The sequence below is a fragment of the Lepidochelys olivacea genome (assembly GCF_965140295.1).
Source record: "Lepidochelys olivacea isolate rLepOli2 genome assembly, chromosome: 13".
Taxonomy (NCBI): domain Eukaryota; kingdom Metazoa; phylum Chordata; order Testudines; family Cheloniidae; genus Lepidochelys; species Lepidochelys olivacea.
In genome coordinates, this window is record NC_140423.1 from 26,147,378 (window position 1) to 26,173,363 (window position 25,986).

General features: G+C 40.9%; 1 protein-coding gene across 2 annotated transcripts in view; it reads left to right on the forward strand.

Moving 5' to 3' along the window:
* NCOA6 (nuclear receptor coactivator 6) overlaps positions 1-25,986 on the forward strand; it is a 72,557-nt gene that overhangs the window by 33,852 nt on the left and 12,719 nt on the right. The window contains exons 9-14 of one of the 2 annotated variants that reach the window (XM_084646078.1): positions 3,121-3,267; positions 4,226-5,333; positions 12,769-12,890; positions 14,226-17,171; positions 20,000-20,068; positions 22,592-22,628. In XM_084646078.1, the coding sequence (XP_084502204.1) occupies positions 3,121-3,267; positions 4,226-5,333; positions 12,769-12,890; positions 14,226-17,171; positions 20,000-20,068; positions 22,592-22,628 (4,429 nt within the window). The remainder of the gene's footprint in view (positions 1-3,120; positions 3,268-4,225; positions 5,334-12,768; positions 12,891-14,225; positions 17,172-19,999; positions 20,069-22,591; positions 22,629-25,986) is intronic. The other variant, XM_084646079.1, reaches the window with a different exon arrangement.

The window sequence follows — 25,986 nt, forward strand, 5'->3', positions numbered from 1 at the left end:
TCCAATAGGCTGTTCCATGCCTCTTGCTCCAACCAAATCTCTCATCTGTTTAGTCTTTGCACTTTGTGTCTGATTTCCTTCTGTGTCAGATTCAAATTCTTCATGCTCTTGTTCATGGGCCTGTGTCTTGCAACTTCCCTCATCTCCAACACCCACAGGCAATTCTTTACCCTTTCTGATGCCAGATCCCCTTTTACCTAGAATAGCCACTGTCGTCTCCTCATTCCTCATCAGGATTCACTATTTCCAGATAGGTAGTCTTAACCTTGACCTCTACTCCTATAATCTTGTCAAATATTTCCCCTTAATTCTTAATATGTTAACTTAATAAAAACACAAAATCCTACTCTTTCTAATAACTATTTAAACATCTCACATAAAGACACAACCAACTAGCAAGATATTAATATAATTTGAACTTATTTCCAGATTTTCTTATTGTCCACGGTGAGGACATGGGTTACTGTATTCTCACCTGGTTTAAATTGACATAGTTCTATTGATTTCAGTGGAGCCACGCTGACTTACACCTGCTGAGGATCTTGCTTCTTATCTCTTTCCTTTGTTCATAGTTATCCCTTGCTGCATTACGTCTGAATTAAATTGTAAGCACATCGGGGTGGGGGTGGGGGTAGGGATCTGTCATTGTTTACATAGCACCATATACATCTATGTTGCTTTATAAATAATTCAAATATATGCATATATTTTATTCAATGCTTACTTAATTTAGCATAGTAAAAACTGTAGGTTAGATTTAATATATAGCAAAATTATTTAAGATTTTACTTTTCTGTGTTTGAGTTCTGAGTGGTTGAACTTTCACTCCTGCTAAATTACTAGGAGTTGACAGTCCTTCCATAGTTTATTTCAAAGAGTGTCTGTTCAAGATTTGCAGCTAGGTCTCAGACTTGACCAGTAATCTTGATGTCATGAAATATTAATGATTGACTTATAAGTTTATATATGTCCCAGTGATTTATTTAAATGTGCTAGAATGTTGTTAATTTACAAGGAACTCAGTGGGGCCAGAGTGTCAAATTGTGGCTTGCTAGCTCAATGGTACAGAGGCTTAAGTAGGTGCAAGGCTCCTCCTTATGCCCTGTGTGCCAGCTACCCACAACACAGGATGTGCAAGAGGAGGAAGTGGGCCCTGCAGAGTCGTTTACACCACCCCTCGCTAAGGTGGGTGAAAATGGGGCAGGGACTAGGTAGAGCCTTGGCTCTATTACCCCAATATACCAACTGGCATAGCTGTGCTGGCATACCAGCGAATGTGTGCTATGCCAGGTATAGATTCTGCACAGTTACTCCCTCTTGGAGTAGCAGGGAAAACAGGAAGAAGATTGTGACTTGTGAATTACAGTTGCCCTCCTGGGTTACTCCAGGGGCAGCACAATGCTGCACTACCCCTTACACTGGGTTTAGATCATGACTACAATTAGTAGAACTCACTCATTCTCACAGTTTAAAGGTTAAGTGTAACCAAGCAGAGTTACCAACCTGAAAAATAACCTGTAAATAAAGTAGACGTCTTTATTTTGTGTATATGTTTTGTTGTATGAAGGAAGACAAATGTAGCCTGATCAATGTGAGGAAAAAATTGTTAAAATAATATGTTTAATATAGAGATGGAAGACCAAGCAATTGTCAACATCTGAGTTAAATCTATCCCTGAGTCTTTTTATTAGATTGTGCTTATTTTGATGTATAGGGATAAATGGAAAGCAGTGACTGCTAAATTCCATCTTCTTCTGAGGCTAGAATAGAGGTGGGCAAATGATGGCCTGCAGGCCACATTTGGCCCGCGGGACCCTCCTGCCCGGCTCCTGGCTCGGGAGGCTAGCCCCCAGCCCCTCACCTGCTGTTCCCCCTCCCCCGCAGCCACAGCCTCAGCCACTACGCCACCGGCACAATGCTCTGGGCAGCAGCACAGCTGCAGAGCCGCGGCCTGACCCGGTGCTCTGTGCCGCGCGGTGGCGTGGCAGGCTCCAGCCGGGCAGCGCAGCTGCCTGTCCTGGTGCTTGGGCGGTGCGGCTGCAGCGCTGCCAGCCACCAGTTGGATAGAGGGTGGGGGAGTTGGAAGTGGTGGTCAGGGGGCGGGGGCGTGGATAGGGATTGGGGCGGTCAGAGGGCCAGGAGCAGGGGGGTTGAACGGGGGCAGGGGTCCCTGCGGGCAGTCAGGAATGAGAGGAGGGGTTGGATGGGGTGGCAGGGGGCAGTCAGGGGTGGGGGGTCCCGGGACGGTCAGGGGACAGGGCACGGGAGTTTGTGGATGGGGCAGGAGTCCTGGGGGGCCACCAGGGGGCGAGACGCGGGGGGGGTGTCGGATAGGGGGTGAGGGCTGGGCCACGCCTGGTTGTTTGGGGAGGCACAGCCTCCCCTAACTGGCCCTCTATACAATTTTGGAAACCTGATGTGGCCCATAGGCCAAAAAGTTTGCCCACCCCTGGGCTAGAAGTTGCGATTAAAAAAAACCCCCAAAACTACCCCTCCCTCCAAACACACACAAATAGTGACAAAAGGTGTGTGCATGGGGCCTTGTAAACAGACAAAGTTTCTGCCCCCAGGAGTTCATAATCAATGCTAAAGAACACAAGAAATTGCCACACACTCAGTGTGTATGTTGACTGTATACCGGGCGTGATTAGGAAGGAAAAGATTCAATAAAAAATAAGGAGATAAGAGTACTGTAAAGCATCATACTTTGTTTTCAGTTTTTAGAAAATCTGCCCTTTGTGAATGAATAATGGTGTACGTAGGAAATACAATGTAGGTAATCACAACTTGATTCAAGACACAGTAGCTTCTTACCCAGGTTTGTTAAAGCGGACAGCTGTTATAAACTGTGCTCAAGGTTATAAGTACACCAGCACAAACATCTTTTTTTCCAGTAACTCAAAGTTGCTATAGTTTCCTGTTTAATCTTAAATTACATTGCCTTTTTGGAAATTCCTAAACTGAAGATGGGCAAGAACTGAGCTGCTAGAATATTTTGATTTTCATTGGTTCCTGATTGTTGATACCTGTCCTTGCTAACTTGATGGGAAGAGCTACTCTGTCAGTCTGCGCTCGTGTAACCAAATTACAGAAACTAATAAATAAATGTTTTGTATTAAGGAATGCCCAAGCGCCTCCCACCTGGCTTCCCTGGAGGGCAAACTAATCAAAACTTCATGCAAAGTCAGGTGCCTTCAACAGTACCCGGTACACCTGTGAGCAGTGGAGCCCCTCAGCTACAAACAAGTCAAAATGTGCAACATCCAGGTGTGTCAAGTGTATTTTTCTTCTGTATGCCTCAAAATTTGTTTACTTGTCTTTATTCTGTAATTAACTTTTACTCCTGTAATGTAGGCAGTTTTGTACAGCAAAAATGTTCTACTCTTGCCAATTTTATATAATTTCTGCTAGCTGGGGCTGGGAATACTGCAGAGGCAGTATGCTTAGCTTCCAGGGTGACAGCAAGCACAGGAAGTTCCTCATTTCTCAAACAACCCCATCTGCCATTGCTCAGAGTGGTGTTGCTTGTGAGCTCCAGAGGTAACTGCATCCAGCCTTCTTTGTCTGAAAAGAAGATTGTTCCTCAACACTGGGTCTCTGAGTATAGAAACAGTAAAGGGAAGATCCAGAAGGGATGTCCTCCCCACAAGAAGAATCTTGGGTATAGTTTAAAACAATATGTGTTATCTTTGTCATAGAAGAAATATAGTCCCGCGTATTCTCTATTAAAACTTTTCATCTTCCAATAAACTTTTAAAGCTACCCCTGTTTAGAGACAGTCACATTTTTGTCTCTTTTGATTACAGGCAATTTCCTTTCTAATGCTTCAATCACGAGCCAAATATAGTCCTCTAGGCTGACTTTTCTTCTCAGTTCTGCAAGCTCTGATCATGTCATCTTGTCAGTATTCCTCATATGTTGCTGTCTTTATTATGAAACATATTATGGAATAGCTTCAAGATTTGAAGCTTGTTTATGTAGGAACTAACTCACTTTTACTGGATTGGATTAAGTCCTGGCCCTTTTCACTTCCATGTGACTATCTGCCATAGTGTCAAATGTTGTGGCAGAAATTTGTGAATGTGTTGACAAATATTTTAAATCACTGGTAAAATAAATGATAAAGTAACTAAATTGGTGTGTTTCTCTTTTAACTAAGTTATTTGTGTGTCTAATGCCAGTGCAAGTTTTAATGTTTAACTTTTAATTTTTCATATTTTGTAAGGCGGTCAAGGAGGCCCTCCTCAAAATCAGATGCAGGTACCACATGGCCCACCAAATCTGATGCAGACCGGTTTAATGGGACTTCATGGAAATATAAACAACCAGCAGGCTGGTGCTAGTGGAGTTCCACAAGTTAATCTGGGCAACATGCAGGGACAGCCTCAGCAAGGACCACAGTCTCAGCTTATGGGAATGCATCAGCAAATTGTACCCTCCCAAGCACAAATGGTGAACATTCAGGCTCAAGGATCTCTAAATCCTCAAAACCAGATGATACTTTCTCGAGCCCAGCTTATGCCACAAGGCCAAATGATGGTAACACCCCAAAACCAAAATCTTGGTCCTTCACCACAAAGGATGACTCCACCCAAGCAAATGATTCCCCAGCAGGGCCAACAGATGATGACGACACATAATCAAATGATGGGACCTCAAGGGCAGGTCTTGCTACAGCAAAACTCAATGATGGAACAGATGATGACCAATCAGATGCAAGGCAATAAACAACCATTTAATACTCAAAACCAATCTAATGTTATGACGGGGCCAGCTCAAATAATGCGAGGACCAACCCCAAATATGCAAGGAAACATGGTGCAGTTCACCATGGCACAGCAAGGCCCTGTAAATGGCAATCCTTCTCAGGTTATGGGAATTCAAGGACAGGTTTTAAGACCCACAGTACCTGGCCCCCACGTGTCTCAGCAACATGGGGATTCTGTTACTACAACAAACAGTGATGTAAGCTTGACACAGATGTTACCTGAAGTTCCCATACAGCAACCAAATATGGTGCCTTCCCACTTGCAGGCAATGCAAGGAAACAATAATAATTCGGGGAGTCATTTTACTGGACATGGGCTACCTTTTAATGCCTCTTTTAGTGGACCACCAAATGGGAATCAGATTTCCTGTGGACAAAATCCTGGTTTTCCAGTGAATAAAGATGTCACTCTAACAAGTCCGCTGTTGGTAAACTTGCTACAAAGTGATATATCTGCTGGACATTTTGGTGTGAACAACAAACAGAACAATCAGAATGCCAATAAACCCAAAAAGAAAAAGCCTCCAAGGAAGAAGAAAAATAATCAGCAAGTAGAACAAACTAAGTAAGTTTAACATTCTCTTGTTTTCAGCAAGACGACGTGTGTGTGTGTGTGTGTGTCTCCCCATCCTAGACGTTTGCATGTTGCAGCAAAAGTATTTTTGAAGGAAGATTAAATGATACAGCTCTGCCTCATTCAGGGTGAGCGTGGGTAGGGAATTAAACTACAAAAATAAATTGGTCATCATCTCAGTTTTGTGCATCGCTCACAACTGTTACCGTAATGTTGGCATCTTCCAGCTGAAGGTCCTATGGGAGACTGCTGTGTCAGTGCCTCCGACTGAGGGGAATCGAAGGTGTACAAGTTGTTCTATAACAGCAACAGAAGCAGCAGCTCTGCAGGACTTTGGAGGGAGCATTTGTGCTTATACAGCATGACAGCCACAGTGAGAAGGGTTGAGGGGCACTTTCAGAAGTGCTGCTAATTAGTGTGCATACATCTGTTGAGGGTTCCAATGCCACACCTAAAATAATGATCGTGAGCCGTCATTATCTTAAAGCTGTTCAACCTGGTGCCTTTTCCCCCTAGAGTGGATCAGGGATGATAGAACCTCAGCTTCATTCATCAATAAACCCCTTATTTGTAGCTATAAAATATTGTAATGAGCAAATCTTCTTAAAATTAGGCTGGCTGTTATTAAGATTGCTCAACTTATTCCATTATAAGATCCTGTTTTCAATCACATATAACTTTGAACCTAAATGGTTAGTTTGGCAAACTTTCCATGCTATGTCTAAGTGTAAAATGTTTTGGGAAACTTTAGCCAAAATGGTTCAGCCATTTCAAAGAAAAAGGCTAAAGAAAAATACATAGTTTTGCTTACACGTTAAAAAACAGTTCTGGCAACCTTTTCTTTGGAAAGGTCTGGTGCTCCCATTCTTTGAGGCCGGGATTGACATTGGCACGAGTGGTATTTGTGTCAGGGATATGCCATTTGCTGTTCTCATGGATATCTGTCTGAATTTGGACAAGTTATAAGCCTTGAAAAAATCAAAGTTGCACATGCTCAGTTGAAACTTCTTAAATTTTAGCAGCTAAATTCTCCAAAGATTCTGTGCTCACTGGACATGCTTCAGCCTGGGACAAAATAGGGCTTTCCCTGCAATTGCAGCTCTGAGATGCTGCAGGCTGTGCCAGGTCTGGACACCTGAAGTGAGAGCAGAGAGACTGTTTCTTCTCTACTCTTAATATCCCCACTGGTGGGCCCAGGCAGTATTGAGGAGGAAGCTATCTGATTCAAATGCAGAGGGGCAAGAGCTGGGCCTATGGCGGGGAAGAGAGGGAACTGGGAGTGGAGGCTGACAGGGAAGAGGGAAATTGGGGGAGGGGCTGGGGTAGAAGCCTGGGACTTGGAAGATGACAAGTCTGAGGGGTGGAGACTAGGAATGGGTAGGAGAGGGGAATGGGATTGGAATGAAGAGTCAGGGGTGGGGAAGAGACAAGACTGGGACAGGGGCAGGTTGGAAGAGAGAGGGCACAAAGGGTCATGCTTGGGAGGAATGGTCAGAAGAGTTTGTGCCCACAAGATCCTGAATCTGACCATTCCTCTGCTGTCAGCAACCCACTGGCAAAGTATCCCATCCTCCTTTAGTACTGGTCCACATACAGGATGATAGTCTACTACTGCTATCAGTTAATTCTGTTAGTTCAAGTGAAAAGATCCGTGATGGATCTGAGGGTTTCAGCCTTGCTTGTGACCCATGTTGGTTTCAGTATGAAGCCACATGATAGAATTTCTGATTTTTCTGTTTACTTTTTAAAAACCTTGGAAATTACATACACACACAAGCTACATTAAAAGAATATTATCAAGGTTGCAAAGACAAGCACTCAGAAGTTAGCACATGCCAGAATTAAGGTTGCCTGTGAAAACTTTAATTTGTCCCTCTTCTGCATATGCATTATGGTACAGTTTTTAATTACATGATATCACACACATTTTTTCCCCCACAAGAGCCCTGTCTTGCACAGAATGCATGGTGCTCACTTAATGAGAAGCTGTTGGATATTTTGTGTTCTCCTCATTGTTCAATATGTGGCCCCGGATCTGCCTTACTCCACACTATCCAAATCCTGCTCTGAAGACAGAATTATTAATTTCCTCATGGGATGATCTATAGTTATCATCACTACAGTATCTGAGTGCTTCACACACATTAATGAATTTATTTTTACAACACCCCTTTGAGATGTGATTTTTATCGCCTTTTTACAGATAGGGAGCTGAGGCACAGCTTGATTAAGGTCAGAAGTACCCACTAATTTTGGGTGCCCAAATTGAGACACTAAGGATATGGATTTTTCAGGTGCCAGGCACAGTTCCCATTGACTTCAGTTGCAGCCTTGAGTGCTCAGCACTTCTGCAAATCAGACTCCAGGGTCTCAAATCAGGCACCAGAAAATTAGGAATACTTGATCAGTGATCACCTGTGAAAAGTTATTGGTTCAAGTGGCTTGCCCAGCACCATGTAGGAGTTCTATGGTAGAGGCAGGGATCAAATGAGTTTCTCCAAGGCAGCATTTAACTTCCTTACCCATGAGCCCATCCTTTCTTTTCCTGCAATTCCCTGCTTCGTTCACTGCATGCTTTCCAATTTCATTAACAAATGAAGCAGGGGTCCTACAGACAACACTCTCTTTCACTACACAACCCTAATTTATCCCCAGAACAGGTTCATCATGTGCAATGAATGAGGCAGGGGTCCTGTGGAAAGAATACTATATGTTCATGTAATTTAAGGCTGCATCATAATGCATATGCACAAGGGGGACAAATCAAGGCTGCGCAGGCAACCTTAATTTTGGCATATCTTAATTGCTGAGTGTTTGACCTTGCAATGTATCTTTTTAATGTATTTTGTGTATGTATGTTTGTACAGTGTCTCAAACTCCTGTTGCATTCTTCAGAACTAATCCTTGAGAACGAAAGCAACTGAAGTGTTACAACAAAAGCGGCTTATAGTGGAATTAAATGCACCGAATATGGTATCATATCCCGGTATCAAAGAGTGTTCTAACAATCTTATGAAATGTCTGAATCTTTCTACATTCCATAGAAAGAATCACACTTTCAGTTAATACAATGACCTTCTTGAAAAGGATCTAATTTATTTGTTGCAAATAATTGTTTTCCCTTTTATCAGAATGTTTCACTTTTATCCAGCACCTGGAGTCCAAAGATTTCCAAGTGTTTTACAAACAGTAGTTAATTATTACTCGCTATAGGAGAGGAATTTGTTGATATCACTTCAGCCACCACTTGGATAAAACACAGCAGCTGTTTAACAGCACCCAGTAGCACTGTACGGCAATTTAAAATAACAGAAGCTTTAGTTGCCCTTCTTGTTTCCCTCAGCAACAACAAAATAATAATGCAGAACAAAACAAAAAAGTGGCATGTTTTCTGAAAAGTAAAGTTGTTAATAATTAACATTACTTTAAAGAAAGCCAATGTTAATATTTTGTTTTCATTGGTTGCCACCTTGGTGGTCACTGGTCTTCATTATGAGCCTAGAAGACATCAATATATGGATTTGTAAAGCTGTCCTCTGGAATTACAATGCCACATAAAGCTATTTGTTCTCTTGATAGCCTTCTAAATAGGGATAAAAAATTCTATGTGCACCTTGTTTGTATTAAGCTGTGGCAATGATTATTACTATCTTTAGATTTGTTTTACTACTGTACTGAATTTTCTTGTAGTGCTTTGATATCATTGCCTGGCTGTTACAAAGTACAATTCTATAACCTTTATACAGCATAGCATTTTGATTCTAAATTTTGTTTGGCTTAGTATTGAGCAGTCAGTAGTATTGTAAGAGTATGGCTGTACTCCATTTTATTCCAAACTTTTGCCTTGCTGTCCTTCAGCATAGTTTTACTCTCATAGCTAAAACAGGTTTGTTCTCTCTTTCTGCCCTTCCTCTCCATCTAGCTACTTGGAGCTGCTTAGAGAAGCTTTATACTTGGTTTGTCTTGAAATCCGTCCTTCCAGTGATTGCCTAAAATTTTTTACTCTTAATTTACTTGGCTTGTATTAACTCCTCATGCATCAGACACCAGAAGGATTTCTTTGCAGAGAGTTTCTCCTTAAAAGCTACAGAGCAGTTTCCATGCAAGTCATAGGGAAGAATGTAGAGCAGTGAACTTTGACTAAAAACAGTACTAGTGTGATCTGCACTTTTTTATTTTTATATGTATAAAATGATCATTGCACCTAAGGAACTTCATCATGTACCAGGGCCCTGTGGTGCCAGATGCTGTACAGACACAGAACTAAAAGATGGTCCTTAAAAAGGTTTCCATGTCTCTTTTTTCTTTTGGAAATTACACTTGTATTAATTCAGTGGCCAAAAGTTATAATAGTTATTGGTATGTGAACTGAAACCATATTAGAGTATGAAAATGCCTAACTGTGTCTTTAAAAATAGTTTGTCCAATATGCAGTTTTGAGGGTCAGTTCATGAGTGAGCAGAACACTTGAATGAAGATTTATTCTAAGAGAAATATTTGACCTGCAGCCTTAAGAGGTCAGTGTAGAAGGATGTTGAGGAGTAGCGGGAGAAAAAAAGGGCTACTTCATAGGATGACTACATAGCTCAGCTATGAGAAATTTTGCTCATTAGTGCAAACTTTTTAAATAGGCTTAGTATTACTAAATCTAAGTTTAATTAGACATTTTCCTTACAGCTCAGTGAATGTTCCCCTGTGTAGGGACAGCGCACATCAAAGGCACCAACAGGATGTAAACAATAATGCACTGTATAAATCTGCACCTAAGGCTTTAGGATTTGCAGAACTCTGTATGAAGCAAGTTATGTGGAGATGACACCTGCAATAATATAGTACATATTGGTAAGAAGGATTTAGCAGCTATGAGGTGATGGAGTCATAAGCACTGCTGGACAGAAGGAGGATTTTGGAGGATTTTGTCATTTGATAAAGGGTCAGAGTGCTTTTAACTGGAAGTGGAAGGGAACGTTCCTGGTTACACTCAAGGTGATTGGTGTGGGGAGGTCGTGGTTTCCCAGAATGCATAGAAAACCAAAGATTTTTACCACAACCAAATGCTGCAAATGTGAGCCCTCGTACAAAAGGGTGGGTCACTTTAGAGCCATGTGTATGCCGGATGCCTAGGGCTGTTGCTGTCTGTGTCTTTCCTCTGATCTTACTTTTGCATGTCTTAATTCAATCTTTTTTTAATTGCTGTATGTATATTTCAGTAGTGCCTAGTGAGCCAAAGTGAGAGTGGGGCAGTGTGGTCTAGTGGGTAGAGGACTGCGCTTGGGAGATCAGGGATCTATTCCCAGCTCTGCCATTGGCCTGCTGAGTGATCATGGTCAAGTCACTTCACCTCACTGTGTCTGTTTTCCCATCTATACAAGAGGGGTAATGATATTTTTATCTCTTTCATAAAGTGCTTTGAGCTCTACTGATGATAAGCACTGGATAACAGCTGGATTTTATTATTATTTATTATATTCTTTCCCTTTATGGAGGGGTACTCCCTGCCTTTTGTTTCTCAGAATAGGATTTTTGAAATTAAATGTTTTGTTTCAGAGCTGAAGCTCTGTAGTGAAGGGTTTGCATATTCTGAAACATTAGGTCCAGATTTTTGGATTTGTCATAATCTGTTAATGGTTTTTTTAAATCCAAATGAGTGTGGGTAAAATTCAAATAATCAATATTTCATTCTGCCTCTCTACCATCCACATGTCAGTACTTCTGTATGTAATTAATCATTTGTTTCTTTGACCTAATCTACACTTAAAATGTAGGTCAACATAGCTACAGCGCACTGGGATGTGCCAAATCCACTCCCCTAAGCACTGTAACTTTGCTGACCCAGCTGCTGGAGTAGATGCAGATAGATTGACAGAATAAGGATTCTGTCAACCTAGCTACTAGGTGGTGGGGTTTCTACAGTGATGGAAAAACCCTTCTGTCGCTGTAGGCTTTGTCTACACTACAGGGTTATGTCAGCATAGCTTTGGTGTCGTAGCTGTGCCACTATAGTTCCCATAATGCACACATGGCCTTAGTGTGCATAGTGAACTTCAGCCATACACACTATTTAAGGTTCAAATAAGTTATTAGTCATTGCTATACACACAGCAAACAAAAATCTTAGCTGTGTGTTTGTAAAGCTCTCCACAACATACTTTGTAGATCAGCAGTTGTCTGACGATGATCTTTAGGAACTGACTTACAAACAGGGTTATTTGGTTGGGTTTAAGGCTCTTTCTTGCATAGAGATGCCATGTTGCTTTTTTTACCTATTATAATCCAAAAACTTGACATTTCTGGTTAGATACCTAAGTATAAACATTTATATGAGTGTTTTATACTTGTCAAAATTATGAATAGCAAAATAACCAATTTAACAAATGGTGCATCACATTATAGACCATTGTACTAGCTCTAATTGCTAGCATTGCAGCCCCTACCTTGCAACCTCCCTACTTCTCTCCCTGGCTCTAAGGTAAGTTGCTGAGGAAGAGAATGGATTCCACTGACATTCACTTCCAGCTCAGATTATTGGGGGAGTAGGGGAAGGGCGGGGAACCTCTTCACTACTGTAACAGCTCCCCTCTTTTGCTGAAGTGATCTCACTTTAATTTTAACTTGGAGCTTTCATATAGTTAAGGTTCTCCTCATCTTAAATGTATATGCATAGCTGTCAAGCAGTTGAGGTCCTTCAGTCTCCATCTCTGCCCTAGCTTTCTCACAGATAGGTTATATTGGCAGTGGACACCCTCTGGGTATGTTTGATGTCCATAGAATTGGCTGTTTTCTATATTAGGAAAAGGCTGTTTTCAGTGTCTGTGAAAGGATTAGATACAATGGCCAAACTGACTATTTTGGTACTGTTTCTGCAGAGTTTAACCATGTATAATTGAGTTCCTGGTGACCAAGTTGCAGAGCCTCTGTATTCACCATCTACAGATCTCTACATTCTGAATAAACAGCCTTTGAAGTCTAGTATCTCAACAATTTTTTTCTGGAATCTCGATAGAGGACTGTGAGATATGGAACTAGTCTGTTATGAGTATAATATGGGAAATCATGGTACAGGACCTTTACAAAAATTAAACTCTTCTACCAACCATATGCAGTTACACTATAGCTGTCACTGTGTTATTAGAGAACTATTCAAGCAATCTGGGGACATGGGTTCTGTTTTCCTCTACTCCTTTTTCTGTGTGTGATCTTGGGCATGTCATTTAACCTGTGTTTGTGTCTACCTAGCTGTGAAATGGGAATGTTTACCAACTTAAGTAAAGCACTTCGAGATCTATGAATGAAAAATACTACATAAATGCTAAGGATTTTTTATTATTCAATCCTAAATAATTCAAGCAAATTTGGAACAAAATTGGGCACTGGCTCTGGAACCGGTGAATGTTCATTTAATTACTATTTATTATTTCTGTTTAAGTTCTTCAGAAACACGTCCAGCTGGCCTGGAGGAGACTGATCAGCCACCGTTGCCTGGAGAGCAAGGAATGAATTTAGAGAACACTGGCCCCAAACTTTCAGATTTCACAAACAGACCACCAGGTGATAAGTTTCTTAACACGATCATATAATGTAGTAAACAAATATGAGATACGGTATTTTTTGACTATGGGAATATTTTATATGGGGATATATATTGTTTCTTAACTGACATCAGGCATTAGCAAATAATTGGTGCTTGTTGTCTAAATGTTTTGTTTTATTTAAAGCTTTAATCTGTATTTGAACACTTAAGGCCAAATTCTGGTCTGCATTATACCTGGAGTATCCTATTGAATTAAATAGGATTATACAGGGATAACATTTTAACCTGTGAAATTTACTATAATTATTTGGCCAATATTCATTTTGCTTTCATGTTTCTTTCAGTGAAACTTAGAGATTTGTATTTGATTTGGAAATCCATTTGGGACTTATTTTTATTATTTTACCTGTTTTTTTTTCTTTGTGCTTGTATTTTTAAGTCTTTGTCTTCTTGGTCTTAGAGGGCATAGAGTCAGAGATAACATTTGTCTTTAAAGACTGATTTCTTTACCTAAAGTAGAAGTTTTTGTTTATTTTGTTGCTTATTTTTGAAAGATATTATTGATGGAGACAGACTTGCTCATTGTCTTTTTTTTAGAAGCGATCTAATTGTTAACATTAGGGCCTATAGTACATCAAATTGATATGTTATGTATTTCTTAAATAATGCCATGGAGAAATTAGAAGTACAAGTAAAAGACCTAATTGGGTTTATCCTCCCAGCTTATACAGGATACAGACCGCAGATAGAGGATATTTCAGATGTTAAACCATACTGGCCATTAGGACCACCACACCATTTTTGCTGTTTGGCTATGTGATATGGTGTGGGATTTTGCAATGTACCCCTGAAGGTATCGAATTGCAGTCACGAGTGTGATCTTCAGAGTCCCGCAGTTTCTGTTAATTTTTTTCACCATTTCAAAGACGTGTAAATACAGGCAATGTTCACCTCCACCCTCGCCTGTGAAAACATCGGTATAAAAGCCACTGCAGAGACTTTTCTCTTCAGGTGAAGTAGACCCAGAGTGGTAGCCACTGATTGCTGTAGTAAAATTACATGCCTCCTTCAATTCAAGGTCCTGGAGCCCCGTCAAGGCACTGATAAATGCCATGTGGGTTTTTTGTTTGTTTTTGTTAAATCTTTTCCCTCAGTAAAATGGCTCTTGTCCGGGGTGGTTTGTAACCCAGGTGTGAGTATAAACTTGTAGCTATTAATTAAAGAGAACACTGTCATGTTACAGTGATACAAAAGGAACATTATTTATCTGTTGGAGCTGGTCACACAAATACTGTTTTTTCTGAAGTGTCTAAGAATGAATAACTTATAGGTCTTTTTGGGTCTGTTTTTAGGTTATCCGTCTCAGCCAGCTGAACAAAGGCCTCTTCAGCAAATGCCACCTCAACTTATGCAACATGCACAGCAGCAGCAGCAGCAGCAGCCGCCCCCACCCCAGGCACAGCCACCAACTCAGCAGCAACAGCAACAAATGATGATGATGCTTATGATGCAACAGGATCCTAAATCAGTCAGGCTTCCTGTGCCACATGGTGTTCATCCACCTAGGGGCCCTTTAAATCCAGAGACTCAAAGAATGCCAATGCAGCAGAGTGGTAACATGTCAGTAATGGTTAGTTTACAAGGTCCTGGATCAGTACCTCCATCTCCTGATAAGCAGAGAATTTCTTTGCCAGGCAATCCTCCTCTGGGGAATAGTGCAAGAAAGATGGTTTACCAAGATAATGTACAGAATCCTTCCAGTTCACCCCTGGGAGAAGTTTCATCAGTACCCTCTCTCGCAGAAGGAAATGGAGCTGATGGGCTGCCAGCATCAGGGGCTCAAAATAATATGACCTCTCATTTAGTAGTTTCACAAACTCAGTTAATGATGACGGGGCCAAAACCTGGACCTTCTCCACTTTCAGCTTCCCAAGGTGCAAGTCCTCAACAACAATCTAATTCTTTACCTGGCTCTCATACACACCATTTCCCAAATGTTGCCACCCCATCTCAAACTTCAAGGCCTAAAACCCCAAACAGAGCAAGCCCAAGACCATACTATCCTCAGACTCCTAATAATCGTCCACCTAGCACAGAACCTTCAGAAATAAGCTTATCTCCAGAGAGACTTAATGCTTCTATTGCGGGACTCTTTCCTCCCCAAATTAATATTCCTTTGCCTCCAAGGCCTAATCTTAACAGAGGATTTGATCAGCAGGGTCTTAATCCAACTACCTTGAAGGCCATTGGACAAGCCCCATCAAATCTCACAATTAACAATCAGTCTGGTTTTGCTGCTCCACAGTCACACAAGTTGGATACTGTTGTTGTCAATTCAGGAAAGCAAGCCAACACTGGAGGAACAAAGCGAGCAAGTCCAAGCAATAGCAGAAGGTCCAGTCCTGGATCTAGTAGGAAAACCACGCCAAGTCCTGGCAGACAAAATTCAAAAGCAGCTAAATTAGCATTGCCGACTCCACAGAACCCATCACTTTTGCAAAACATGGAATTACAAAGAAACATGGTAGTTGGTCCAACTTCTTTGCCAACGCCTGCGACAACAAGTTTTCCAAATAACAACATGCTGAATACTCAGAATCCTGCAATTTCTGTATCTGTTATGACTGGCATTCCTGAGGACAGCAAAGAGACCCTTAATGTTTCTCAAGATAATGAATGCCAGAGTACACAGGCTGTCCAGGGTAACAAAGACCAGCCTAATATTGAACTAAAAGGCATTCCCAGCCAAGAAATCAAAATGTTGGTCCCTGAAGAACAATCAAAAAAAGATGGGCCATCTTTAGATACCAACAGGCTTCCCGGCTTAGAGGAAAATAAGTCTATGAGAGAGGCACCAACTTCCTTAAGTCAACTTCTTGATAATTCTGGAGCTCCCAATGTAACCATTAAACCCCCTGGGCTCACCAGTCTTGAATTACCATCAATGGTAACCTCTGGCGAAGAGCTAAAGAAGATAGCTGTTGTTCCTCCACTACAGGATTCCTCTTCAAGTAAAGAACTTTCTAGTTCCTTAAGCTTGCCTCAGAATAATGAAGCTTGTTCAACTCAAGTGCACCAAGAACTAGGAGAGATGAATTTAAATGTTACACAGAATGTCCCTCCAGTAATACAAAGACCTGTTAGCTCCTCCTCTATTTCGACTTCTTTACCACCCAATCAGATAACAGTTTTTGTAACTTCAAACCCCATTACATCTTCTGCTAACACATCAACACCATTGCCATCTCATTTGCAGCCTACATTAGTCTCTACTGTCGTCACAATGCCCAATGTAGGTAACAAAGTTATGGTTTCTGAGGGACAATCAGCAGTTCAGTCTAATTCCCGGCCTCAGTTCATTACACCAGTTTTTATAAACTCATCTTCAATCATTCAGGTTATGAAAGGATCTCAGCCAAGTACAATTCCAACTGCACCATTGACCTCTAACTCTAATTTAATGCCTCAGTCAGTTGCAGTTGTTGGTCCTCTGCACATACCACAGAACATAAAGTTTTCATCAGGGCCTGCTCCTCCTAATAGTCCTGTCCCTAGTATACCAACAAGCAGGTCACTGGTTCTTAATCCACTGGCAGCTCCTATTCAGCTTCCTTCTCCCCCGTCTATGGCATCTTCAAATGTTCTTCCACATCCTCATGTTCAACAAGTCAAAGATTTTAACCCTGATGAGTCCAGTTCTCAAGCTAGTGTATCAGCTGATCAGTGCTCTGTAACGGTGACACAGTCTGGAGCTGTGGTTTCATCTCTTCTAACAAGTAGTCCGGGATCTTCTGGAAACAGGCGAAGTCCAGTTTCATCCGGTAAGGGAAAGGGAAAAGTGGACAAGATTGGTCAATTTTTGCTGACCAAAGCATGTAAAAAAGTTACAGGCTCCCTTGAAAAAGGGGAGGAACAACATTCTTTGGATGGAGAAGTTGAAGGCCAGGGGCTAGAAATATCAGTCCCTAATAGTCTGGGAACAGAGCAAATACCTGTAGAACTAGACAATAGAACTGTAACACCTCCAGCACTCAGTCTTCTAAGACAGAGCACTTCTGGGCCTGGGAATTTGAGTGTTAGCACGGCTGCTACTGTATCTGCTTCTGTATCTCCAAGCTTATCAAGCAACACTCCTCCCACAAATGTACTGTCGGTAGTAACCACTCCTGTAATCTCAGAGCTTGCACCCACCGCTCCAAGCACTAATAGTAACCGTGGTGGTTTACCAGATGAGCAAATTGGGATTGGCTTAGTGGAGGAAAAAGGAGGAGCACATCAGGAATTGCCACAGAATATAGGTACGTACTCTGTGTGCACTGTTATTCTCCCACCACCTCTTACGATTATGAATCAGAAATTCAGCTGATACGTGGAGCTTTAGGAATATGCATTTGCAATTAACATAAAATCCAGACAGTTCAACAGAGGGTAATATAACCCAGTTGCTGCTCCTGGAGCATTGTTTTTATAGCATCTGAATGGTATAACTGTGCTTGTAACATTACACTGAAAATACACTTTTTTAAATGGAAATAAGCTTTCTCATTCCCACATTTAACTCAATTCTTACCTAAGAGAATTGCTCTCTGTCACCTCTTGGAACAGAAACAAAAAGTGTCTTCATAAAAATTGTGATTTCAGTTCAGTTTTATGTGAGTCTTTGAGTGTATTAAGAGGCTGCATTAATTTTTTCTACTTGCTGAGCTTTTGAAAATAGTCCCAATTTTAAAATAATTTTATTACATGAAATTCATAGTTTTTCTTGCTACCTGCAGTAGTTCTGAAAGATATTTGTGTTCAAAATACAAGTTTACTTGCTCAAAACCATTTCTTCCCCTTAATCCTCTTGTGAAGCAAAATACTTAACATGAGATTTCAATTGAGGTATGCTCTGATGCTATAATACATGAGTAATTTCACTTAAAGATCAAAAGTAGGGAGAAAAGTTATATTTGAACACCTGTAAAGATGATAAAAGGTGTACATACGATTTCTGTTGTTTAATCTCTTGTGACCTCTAATTTCACCAATTCTCCAACCAGGAAAACTCTGCATGGATTGGAAATATTCTTGCCAGAGAACGCAATTATGTTTTTGTATTACATTTAGAGTGATTTTTCTTTCAAAGTACGATATGAAGTACAATTTTTGTCCCAAAGAAGTAAATGTGGGTAAGAAGACTTAACTGTGAGCATGAGCACAGGGGGGTCCCCATTCTAAACACGGTAACCCTTTCCGGAACCGGTTAATTCCCATACATGTGCAGCACCTTTTTTAATAATCTCTTTTTTCACTTAAAAGGAGTGAGTTTAAATATCCACGTTTCAGAGAGACAAACAGCGAGATGTAATTATGAGTAAATTTCATTTGAGTACGAAAAGATGTCTAACCTGGGGTTTTTGGTCACGGTTACTATTCAAGCAACTGAACAGGTTTTAAGATGATCCAGCTAATTTTTGCTGTCCTTTTCATAGTCCCCCTGAAAATGGAATAGAAATAAAATAGCTTCTGAAGTAAATTCTCAGAAGCGTTTCCCATTAGTGCTTTATATCATGATATTTGGACACCAGGATTGAAATCGTGACACCATTGAATGGGAATTTTTCCATAGATGTGAATGGGGCCACAATTTCACCTGAAGTATTATTGGTAGCTTTATCAGATAATTAGAAGTATGTCTTAACATTATTCCACAATGGGGAAAAAAAGCTGGTAACAAAAATTAGCCATGACAATCTTCCTCTAAAACATTAGTAGCAAACAATGTTGTGTTACTTTCCAAGTGACTTTGCTGCTGCTCCTTTTCTTCAGTATGTGGAATAAATACCGAGAAGAGGAATGGGAGCAGATGGGTAATCTAGTTACAGAGAGAGGAGCTTTCATTGGAAGCATAAAATATAATATGGTAGAGTGACCTTGTTAGTTCGTGGGAATATAACCCCTGGAATTATGTAGGTTTTATATCAAGAGTACAAAATAGATAGTTCTAATGTTTCCAGAAAGCTGCAGTTCCACACTTGAAAACTCCACATCTCACTGAAAAGTAACAGGAACCCCCCCACCCTTTTTTTTTTAACATTCTGAAGGCCATGTAACCTTTTTCAGCCCACCTGGTTATGTAACATAGGCAGTAATTGCAAACCCATAATGTGGTGTGGCAACATTTAACTTTGAAATACTAAAAGGGCTGATGATTGCTGCACCAGTTCCACACCAGAGATGATGGTATTTTAAAGGTTAAAGCAAAAGCCTTTCTATATGTGAAGAAGCTGAGTTCAAGATCGTCTTTATCCTGCAACTTGAGTTCACCGACTTGAAAAGCAGAGGTAGATAGCTACGTATTCTGTGCCGCTTTAGATTTTGGCGGAGGGATCAGCCACTGAAGGAAGAACACAGAATTTCAATTAGACTTGCCATGTAGTTAAAGGAAGAACTGAGTTTTCAGTTTTCTCTCAAAATGTATGTATAATTTTATGGCGTTAAAGTTATATAGTCAATTGTTTAAGTCGGACCTAAACACTTTTGGGTTTATTTTCTTTTTGAATTATTTAGCATGCTTTTTTCTAACAAGGCTGTTTTCCCCTGCTTATTTTTAACTTAGTAGCATAAAGAATATTAAGTCAGATCTTCGTTGGTTTTTCTGGAGGCCTTCTTGAGAATCTCTGCAATGTATTTTGAACTTTTGCAATTTAATTGAAAGAGTAAGAGTGTTGAACATTAACAGGCATCCTTTCTCCCAAATGTTCATTAGGTATTAGAGTCATATCATTGTTAAAACTGCAGAGAGACCAGAATTTTAAAAAATCTAAATGAAAATCCCTTCACTTTTTCAGTCCTTTATCTCTTGTGATGTCTAACTTCACCAATTCTCCAACCTAACAAACTCTATATGGATTGGAGAAATCCAAAATTTTGAATGCAAAAAACAAGCAGAGATTTTTTTTCTCCTATGTTTTTGTACCACCACCCGTTCCCCCCGACCCCAAAAAAGAAAAGTCTTAGATGCAGTGTCTTAGGTTACCATATTGCTGTGTGGGCTGGGCTGATTGTGCAAGGCAAAAAGTTCTGTAATTGCTTTTGAAAGAAAAGTGAACCAGTGCTGACTTTTCCCTCCCTTTTATCTTAGCGTCTTCACAACATTTAACCCAGAAGGAAACTCCAGTTGCAACACCAGAAAGTGCTATTCAAAGAACAGGTAATTTTTACTGTGGAAATCAGCATATACCTATGCGTTATATATACAACTTTGCATTATTTTGCATTTCTGGGAAGCAGTTGCCTTCTGTTGATTGTAAGCATTTCCTTATTGAAACAATTTTGATACTGTTAATCATTGAAACAGTTATTTCATAAATTTATGGGAATGATCAGCATGATAGCTTGGGGTGGCTCCTGCTGTTTAAGCATTTTGTCCTGCATGCCTTAATTTTAGTTTATGTGAACAGACTATTGTTTTTTGAAATGTAGGTTGAAATTTTCAAAGTAGTGATGGGGGATTTAGACACATTTTCCATTTATTTTAATGGTGGTATATTTAAATCTCCCAGGACAGCTTTGAAAGTCTCAGCCATCAACTTTAAGAGCTGGATTTTCCAAAGAGCTCAGTTCTCCCATTTAGATACCTAGATGATTTTCAGAGGTGTTAAATGGGAGCTCCTGGGTGCTGAAGACCCTTGAAATCCATTTAGGTGCCTAAATGGGAAACTGAGTGCTCTTGAAAATCTGTCCGCATCCTTAGAGACCTAAATATGTGCTGCTGGGTACCTGATCCTTTTGGAAATTCCGGCCCTAAAATCTAACTTCTTTTCTACCCTTTTTTTAGTGAGCCCATAGCAGTGTTTGCACTGATCGATTTTTCTTGCTGCCTTTGGGAAGAGCTGTTTGCTATTATCTAAGATAATAAACACATTAAATTCTGTTTAAAAACCCAAACAAACCTTAATCCTAAAAACACACACACGTGAGTCGCTCCACTCTCATTGATGGGACCATTAATATGTGTGCAGTTCAGCACGTGTGTTTGCAGGATTGAGGCCTTAGTGTGATTGGAAATTGGGACCTGAAGAAAAGACTGCACTGACTTGTTCAAAAACATCAATTTTAATGAAAGAAAACAATTACAGGCAGGCATGCCTTTGGGGTTATGTTCTGCTCATCAGGCCAGGGGGATGTGGGTGTCACAGGGAGTTCACATGAAGAAACTGCTATTCTGATTTTTTACTATGGAATATTATCCTTGCCCATAGAATTCTGCATGGAAGGAAAATTTCTAGTAATTTCAAAATTCAGTCTGTTGCTCTAGATTAGTATATTCAGTCTGTTTTGCTTTTCTGTTGTTGCGGGTCAGACAAGAATATAAATCCAATGGTTTGATAAGCCAACTCCCCTTATTTCTTGGTGAGTTTTTAAAAAATTCTTTTTCTAACTGTCAGGTTTGATACACACTGTAGAAAAATTACATTTAATTCAGAAGTTAACAGCCATTGTTAAAGCATTCTTAAAGGAAAAGCTTGTCAGTTCTTTGTGCAGCAGTGGCTAAGAAAGGTGAACAAAATTTTAGGATATTTAAGGATGGAGTGGAAAATAATACTGAAACTATATTAAATTAGAACACTATTATATCAATCAATGGCATGTCCTGCTCTGGAATACTGTGCCCAGATCTGGGCACCCTGTCTCAGTAAAGACTTAGCTAAAGGAGAGGAGATTCAGAAACTGGCAACAAGAAGATTAGAGACCTGGAAAAAATCTCATTAAATGGGACTGGTTACCATAGAGAGGAGACATACAAGAGGAGCACATGCAAAAGTTATAAAAAATGATGAATGGTATGAAGAAGGTAGACCAGCAGCTTCTAGTCATCCTTTCTCATAATATAAGAACAAGGAGGACATTCAATAAAATTGAAAGATGTCAAGTTTAAAATTGAAAAAAGGAAATACTTTTTCATACAATACACAATAAGACTGTGGAACTGATAGCTACAAGCTATCTTTGAGGCCAGGAGCTTAGCAAGACTCAAAAAAGGATTGTACATTTATATGAAGACTATCCTGACTTATACTTTCAAGATTTAAAAAAGAAACCCCTTTGGAAGGGATATAAGCCTTCATGCCTCATGGCATAAGGCAAAGACTAACTCAAATGAAGGTTAAGAAAAACCTTTCCCCGTCGGTAGGCTATTCTACAGTTGCCTTCTCCATGGTTTTTTGTACCTCTCTCTGATGTAGTTGGTGATGGCCATCGTCAGAGATGTGATACTGGGCTAGCTGGACCGCTGGTCTGATCCAGTATGGCATTTTCTAGCTATAGGGTTGTTTAGTTTGAGAGCAACGATTGTCTTGTAAAGTGGGGAAATTATTTTACCAACCTAGTTTAGGGTAAGTGATGTGAGATAAGTAATGGTGCCTGAAGGGTTGTGTGTGTTTTGAGGCAAAGGGTGGGATCAAGTTATTCTAATGAGAAAAAAGTTATACTGGATGTTACACTGAGAATATTTAAAACTAGTCTAGGTTTCTTAAACTATAGCTGTGCCTGTGTGTATTTCTGCTGTGTTTTAACATTACCATGAAATGTTGTGAGAGAATCCTACAGTGTGTTTCATAGTTTTCCCCCAAAGGGTATATTACAGGTAGCAGTCACATACCTTCCAGATATCTGATTTTTAATGTGTATATATTTTGGCAGAGGGTTAGAAATATATCTTTTTCTCTTGCAGAACTTGAAACAAATGCTGCAATAGTTGCTTGCCAAAGGTAAGTAGATAGTCGCTATAGATTCAGGATGAATGTAGCTATCTTTGGAGGATGTCTGTTTCTCTTTGACTTTGCCTTAATCACACTACTTTCAAGAAATTCTTTATTGCCACAGCCTCTTTATTCTCCCTGGCTACACATCTGTTTTCTCTACTGAACAGACTGGTTCGCCCAGGTGTTATTTAAGTGGGATACTGTTGCATTAAGACTCCCAAATGTGCCCCAACACCTCTGGACAGCATTCCCTTATATACATTTAGGTTCTACTCTATGGGAGGATCCTTGTAGGGTTCCAATGGTCACTGCTTTCCAAAAAATTCCAGACCAGCATCATTGTAGGTGTGTACTTCCCAAAAGTGGGGATCTGCAGAGGCAATTTTAAAAGTAGTTTATATACCTTAGCATTATTAATCAGTTCTTCTTCGAGTGATGGTCCCTATTATATTTCACTGAGGGTTTATGCATGTGCACCATGCGTCCAGAGCCAAAGAATTTAAAAGTAGTAGTGTCTGTTGGTCTGCACAGGTACCCTGACTCGACTCATGGTTTCCTCCCAGGTGATAAAGGGTGGGGTGGACTGATTGCGTCTCCAGTTCCCTCTCATCACTGCACGGTCCAGGTCAGAATGATTGGTGTCTGTTTGCTTGTGATGCACTTCCTCAAACAAACTTGTATATTGCCTTGTCACCTTGTCCAATCGGTCCATCAGCCCTCACAGAGAGAGAGCGCTAATCACAACACATCGTGTTGTTCTAGCCATTCCCTTAGTCACCCACTGGCCGGGCTGTCAGTGGTACTGGACACCCGATTGGCATAGCGCATCACAGCCCAGAACACCTGAGCTCAAGCAATCCACCAGCCTCCCAAATATCTGGGATTATAGGTACACGCCCCTGTACCCAGTAACTTGTATATAGTTAGTTTTTTATAGGTGTGTACTGTTTTTATTGTTTTTAGGTAGTTTCTAGTCATTTTAGAGTAGAATAGCTAGTTTGGGGGCCTGTTTTTTGCCTCTGCTCTCCCTGCCCCGGTACCCAAACATGGGTACTGTACTATGCCCCAGGCTTTAAAATCTGTGCCTCCTGCCCGCATTCCTTCTCTGTCAGTGACGAACATCAATACTGGCTCTTCTGCTTGGGAGAGGGCCAGGTGCAGTATCTATCAGTACTTCCTCAACCATACGGAAGAAGGGTCGGGCTCTCTGCCTCAGGAAGCATCTCATGGAGGTCACCATGAGACCTCCTTCAGATGCAGGTCAGGGAACCCCTTCTGTATGTCAGCCTGAACAGAACTTTGGGTATGATTGCTAGCGTTTATTCTGCCGAAAACTGATATTGGCAGAGTCTTGTAAAACATACTGAATACATTAGCCAGCACCTGTCCATGTAACTCAGGTGGTTAAACATCAGGATGAAGTATGATTTTCATGATAGTTCTGGTCTATTGATGTTTTGGGCCACACCTTTTAATAGTGGGGACCTTAAATTGACTCTTGGGGTATTTAACGATAAAAATATTGCTAGACTTTTGACAGAGAGAAGATAGTTATGCTGAGACTAGTGATCATATCTTTCATGCTTTTCTAACTACAACAGAATAGCTGTTAGCCAGGACAAATGGTAAACCTTGCCCACATTGGGCTCATTGGGATAGCGGGGAGAACCAACCTCTAAATGGGGGCTAACGCTATAAACCTCTGCGGGCTCTGGGGCTTCTCCTGGCCGGGAGGGGGGAACCGGAGCTGCCTTTGGCCGTCGGAGCCACCTCCCAGAATCCTCCTTAGGTAGCCCTCCTCAAAGGCAGCAGAAAAAAAATGGAGAGTTCCAGGGGCTGTTGCTGAGTTAATTATTTAAAATAAACGATCTTGTTGCATGCACTGGGCTCTCACCGTAATTGCATAGTTAAGTTTGGAGATTGCCTACCATTATAATCTCCCTTTAGCTTCAGCAAAGCTAAATTGAAATTTCGTGGGTGAGAGAGTCTTCTAGTGCAGAATTTTTCTGAAAAAATGAGGCTAACAAACTAGACATATGGGAGATATGAGGGCTCACAAAATGAGGTTACCGCACTTGAACATTTTCCTAACTCTTTTTGGCACATTATGTGACTCCAAAGTGTCTCGGAACTCCAAATATGCTTGTTTGTCTTCTTCATAGATTCCAAAGCCAGAAGGGACCATAGTGATTATCTAGTCTAGCCTCCTGTATAATACAGGTCAGATTATTTCCCCAAAATAATTCCTACAGCATATCTTTTAGAAAAACCATCCAATCTCGATTTAAAAATTGCCAGCGATGGAGAATGCACCACCACCCTTAGTACATTGTTTCAATGGCTCATTATCCTCACTATTAAAAATTTACACCTTATTTCTGGTGTGAATTTTTCCACCTTCAACTTCCAGCCATTGGATCATGTCAGAACTTCCTCTGCTAGATTTAAGAGCTTATTATCCAATATTTGTTCACCAAGTAGGTACTTACAGACTGTAAGCAGGTCACCCCTTAACCTTTTCTTTGTTAAACTAAATAAATTGATCTCCTTGGGCCTATCACTATAAGTAGGGCCCTACCAAATTCACGGTCCATTTTGGTCGATTTCCTGGTCATAGGATTTTAAAAATCATAAATGTCATGATTTCAGCTCTTGAAATCTGAAATTTCATGGTGTTGTAATTGTAGGGGTCCTGACTCAAAAAGGAGTTGTGGGTGGTCTCAAGATTATTGTAGAAGAGGGTTGCGGTACTGCTACCCTTACTTTTGTGCTGCTGCTGGCGGCGGCGCTGCCTTCAGAGCTGGGCAGCTGGAGAGCGGTGGCTTCTGGGCTGGGATCCCAGCTCTGAAGTCAGAGCTGCCGCTCGCAGCAGTGCAGAAGTAAGGATGCCATGGTATAGTATTGCCACCCTTACTTCTGTGCTGCCGCTTTCAGAGCTGGACCGTCAGACAGCAGCCACCCAGGTCTGAAGTCAGCAGCATAGTAATAAGGGTGGCATGGTATTGTATTGCCACCCTTACTTCCACACTGCTGCTGGCAGGGCGCTGCCTTCAGAGCTGGGCGCCCAGCCAACAGCCACCACTCTCTGGCCGCCCAGCTCTGAAGGCAGCGCAGAAGTAAGGGTGGCAATACTGCGACCCCCTTAAAATAACCTTGCGACCCCCCCCCCCGCAACTCCCTTTTGTGTCAGGACCCCCAATTTGAGAAATGCTGGTCTCCCCCAGTGAAATCTGTATAGTATAGGGTAAAAGTACACAAAAGACCAGATTTCACAGGGGGAAACCAGATTTCACAGTCTGTGATGCATTTTTCATGGCTGTGAATTTGGTAGGTCCCTAACTATAAGCCATGTTTTCCAAGCCTT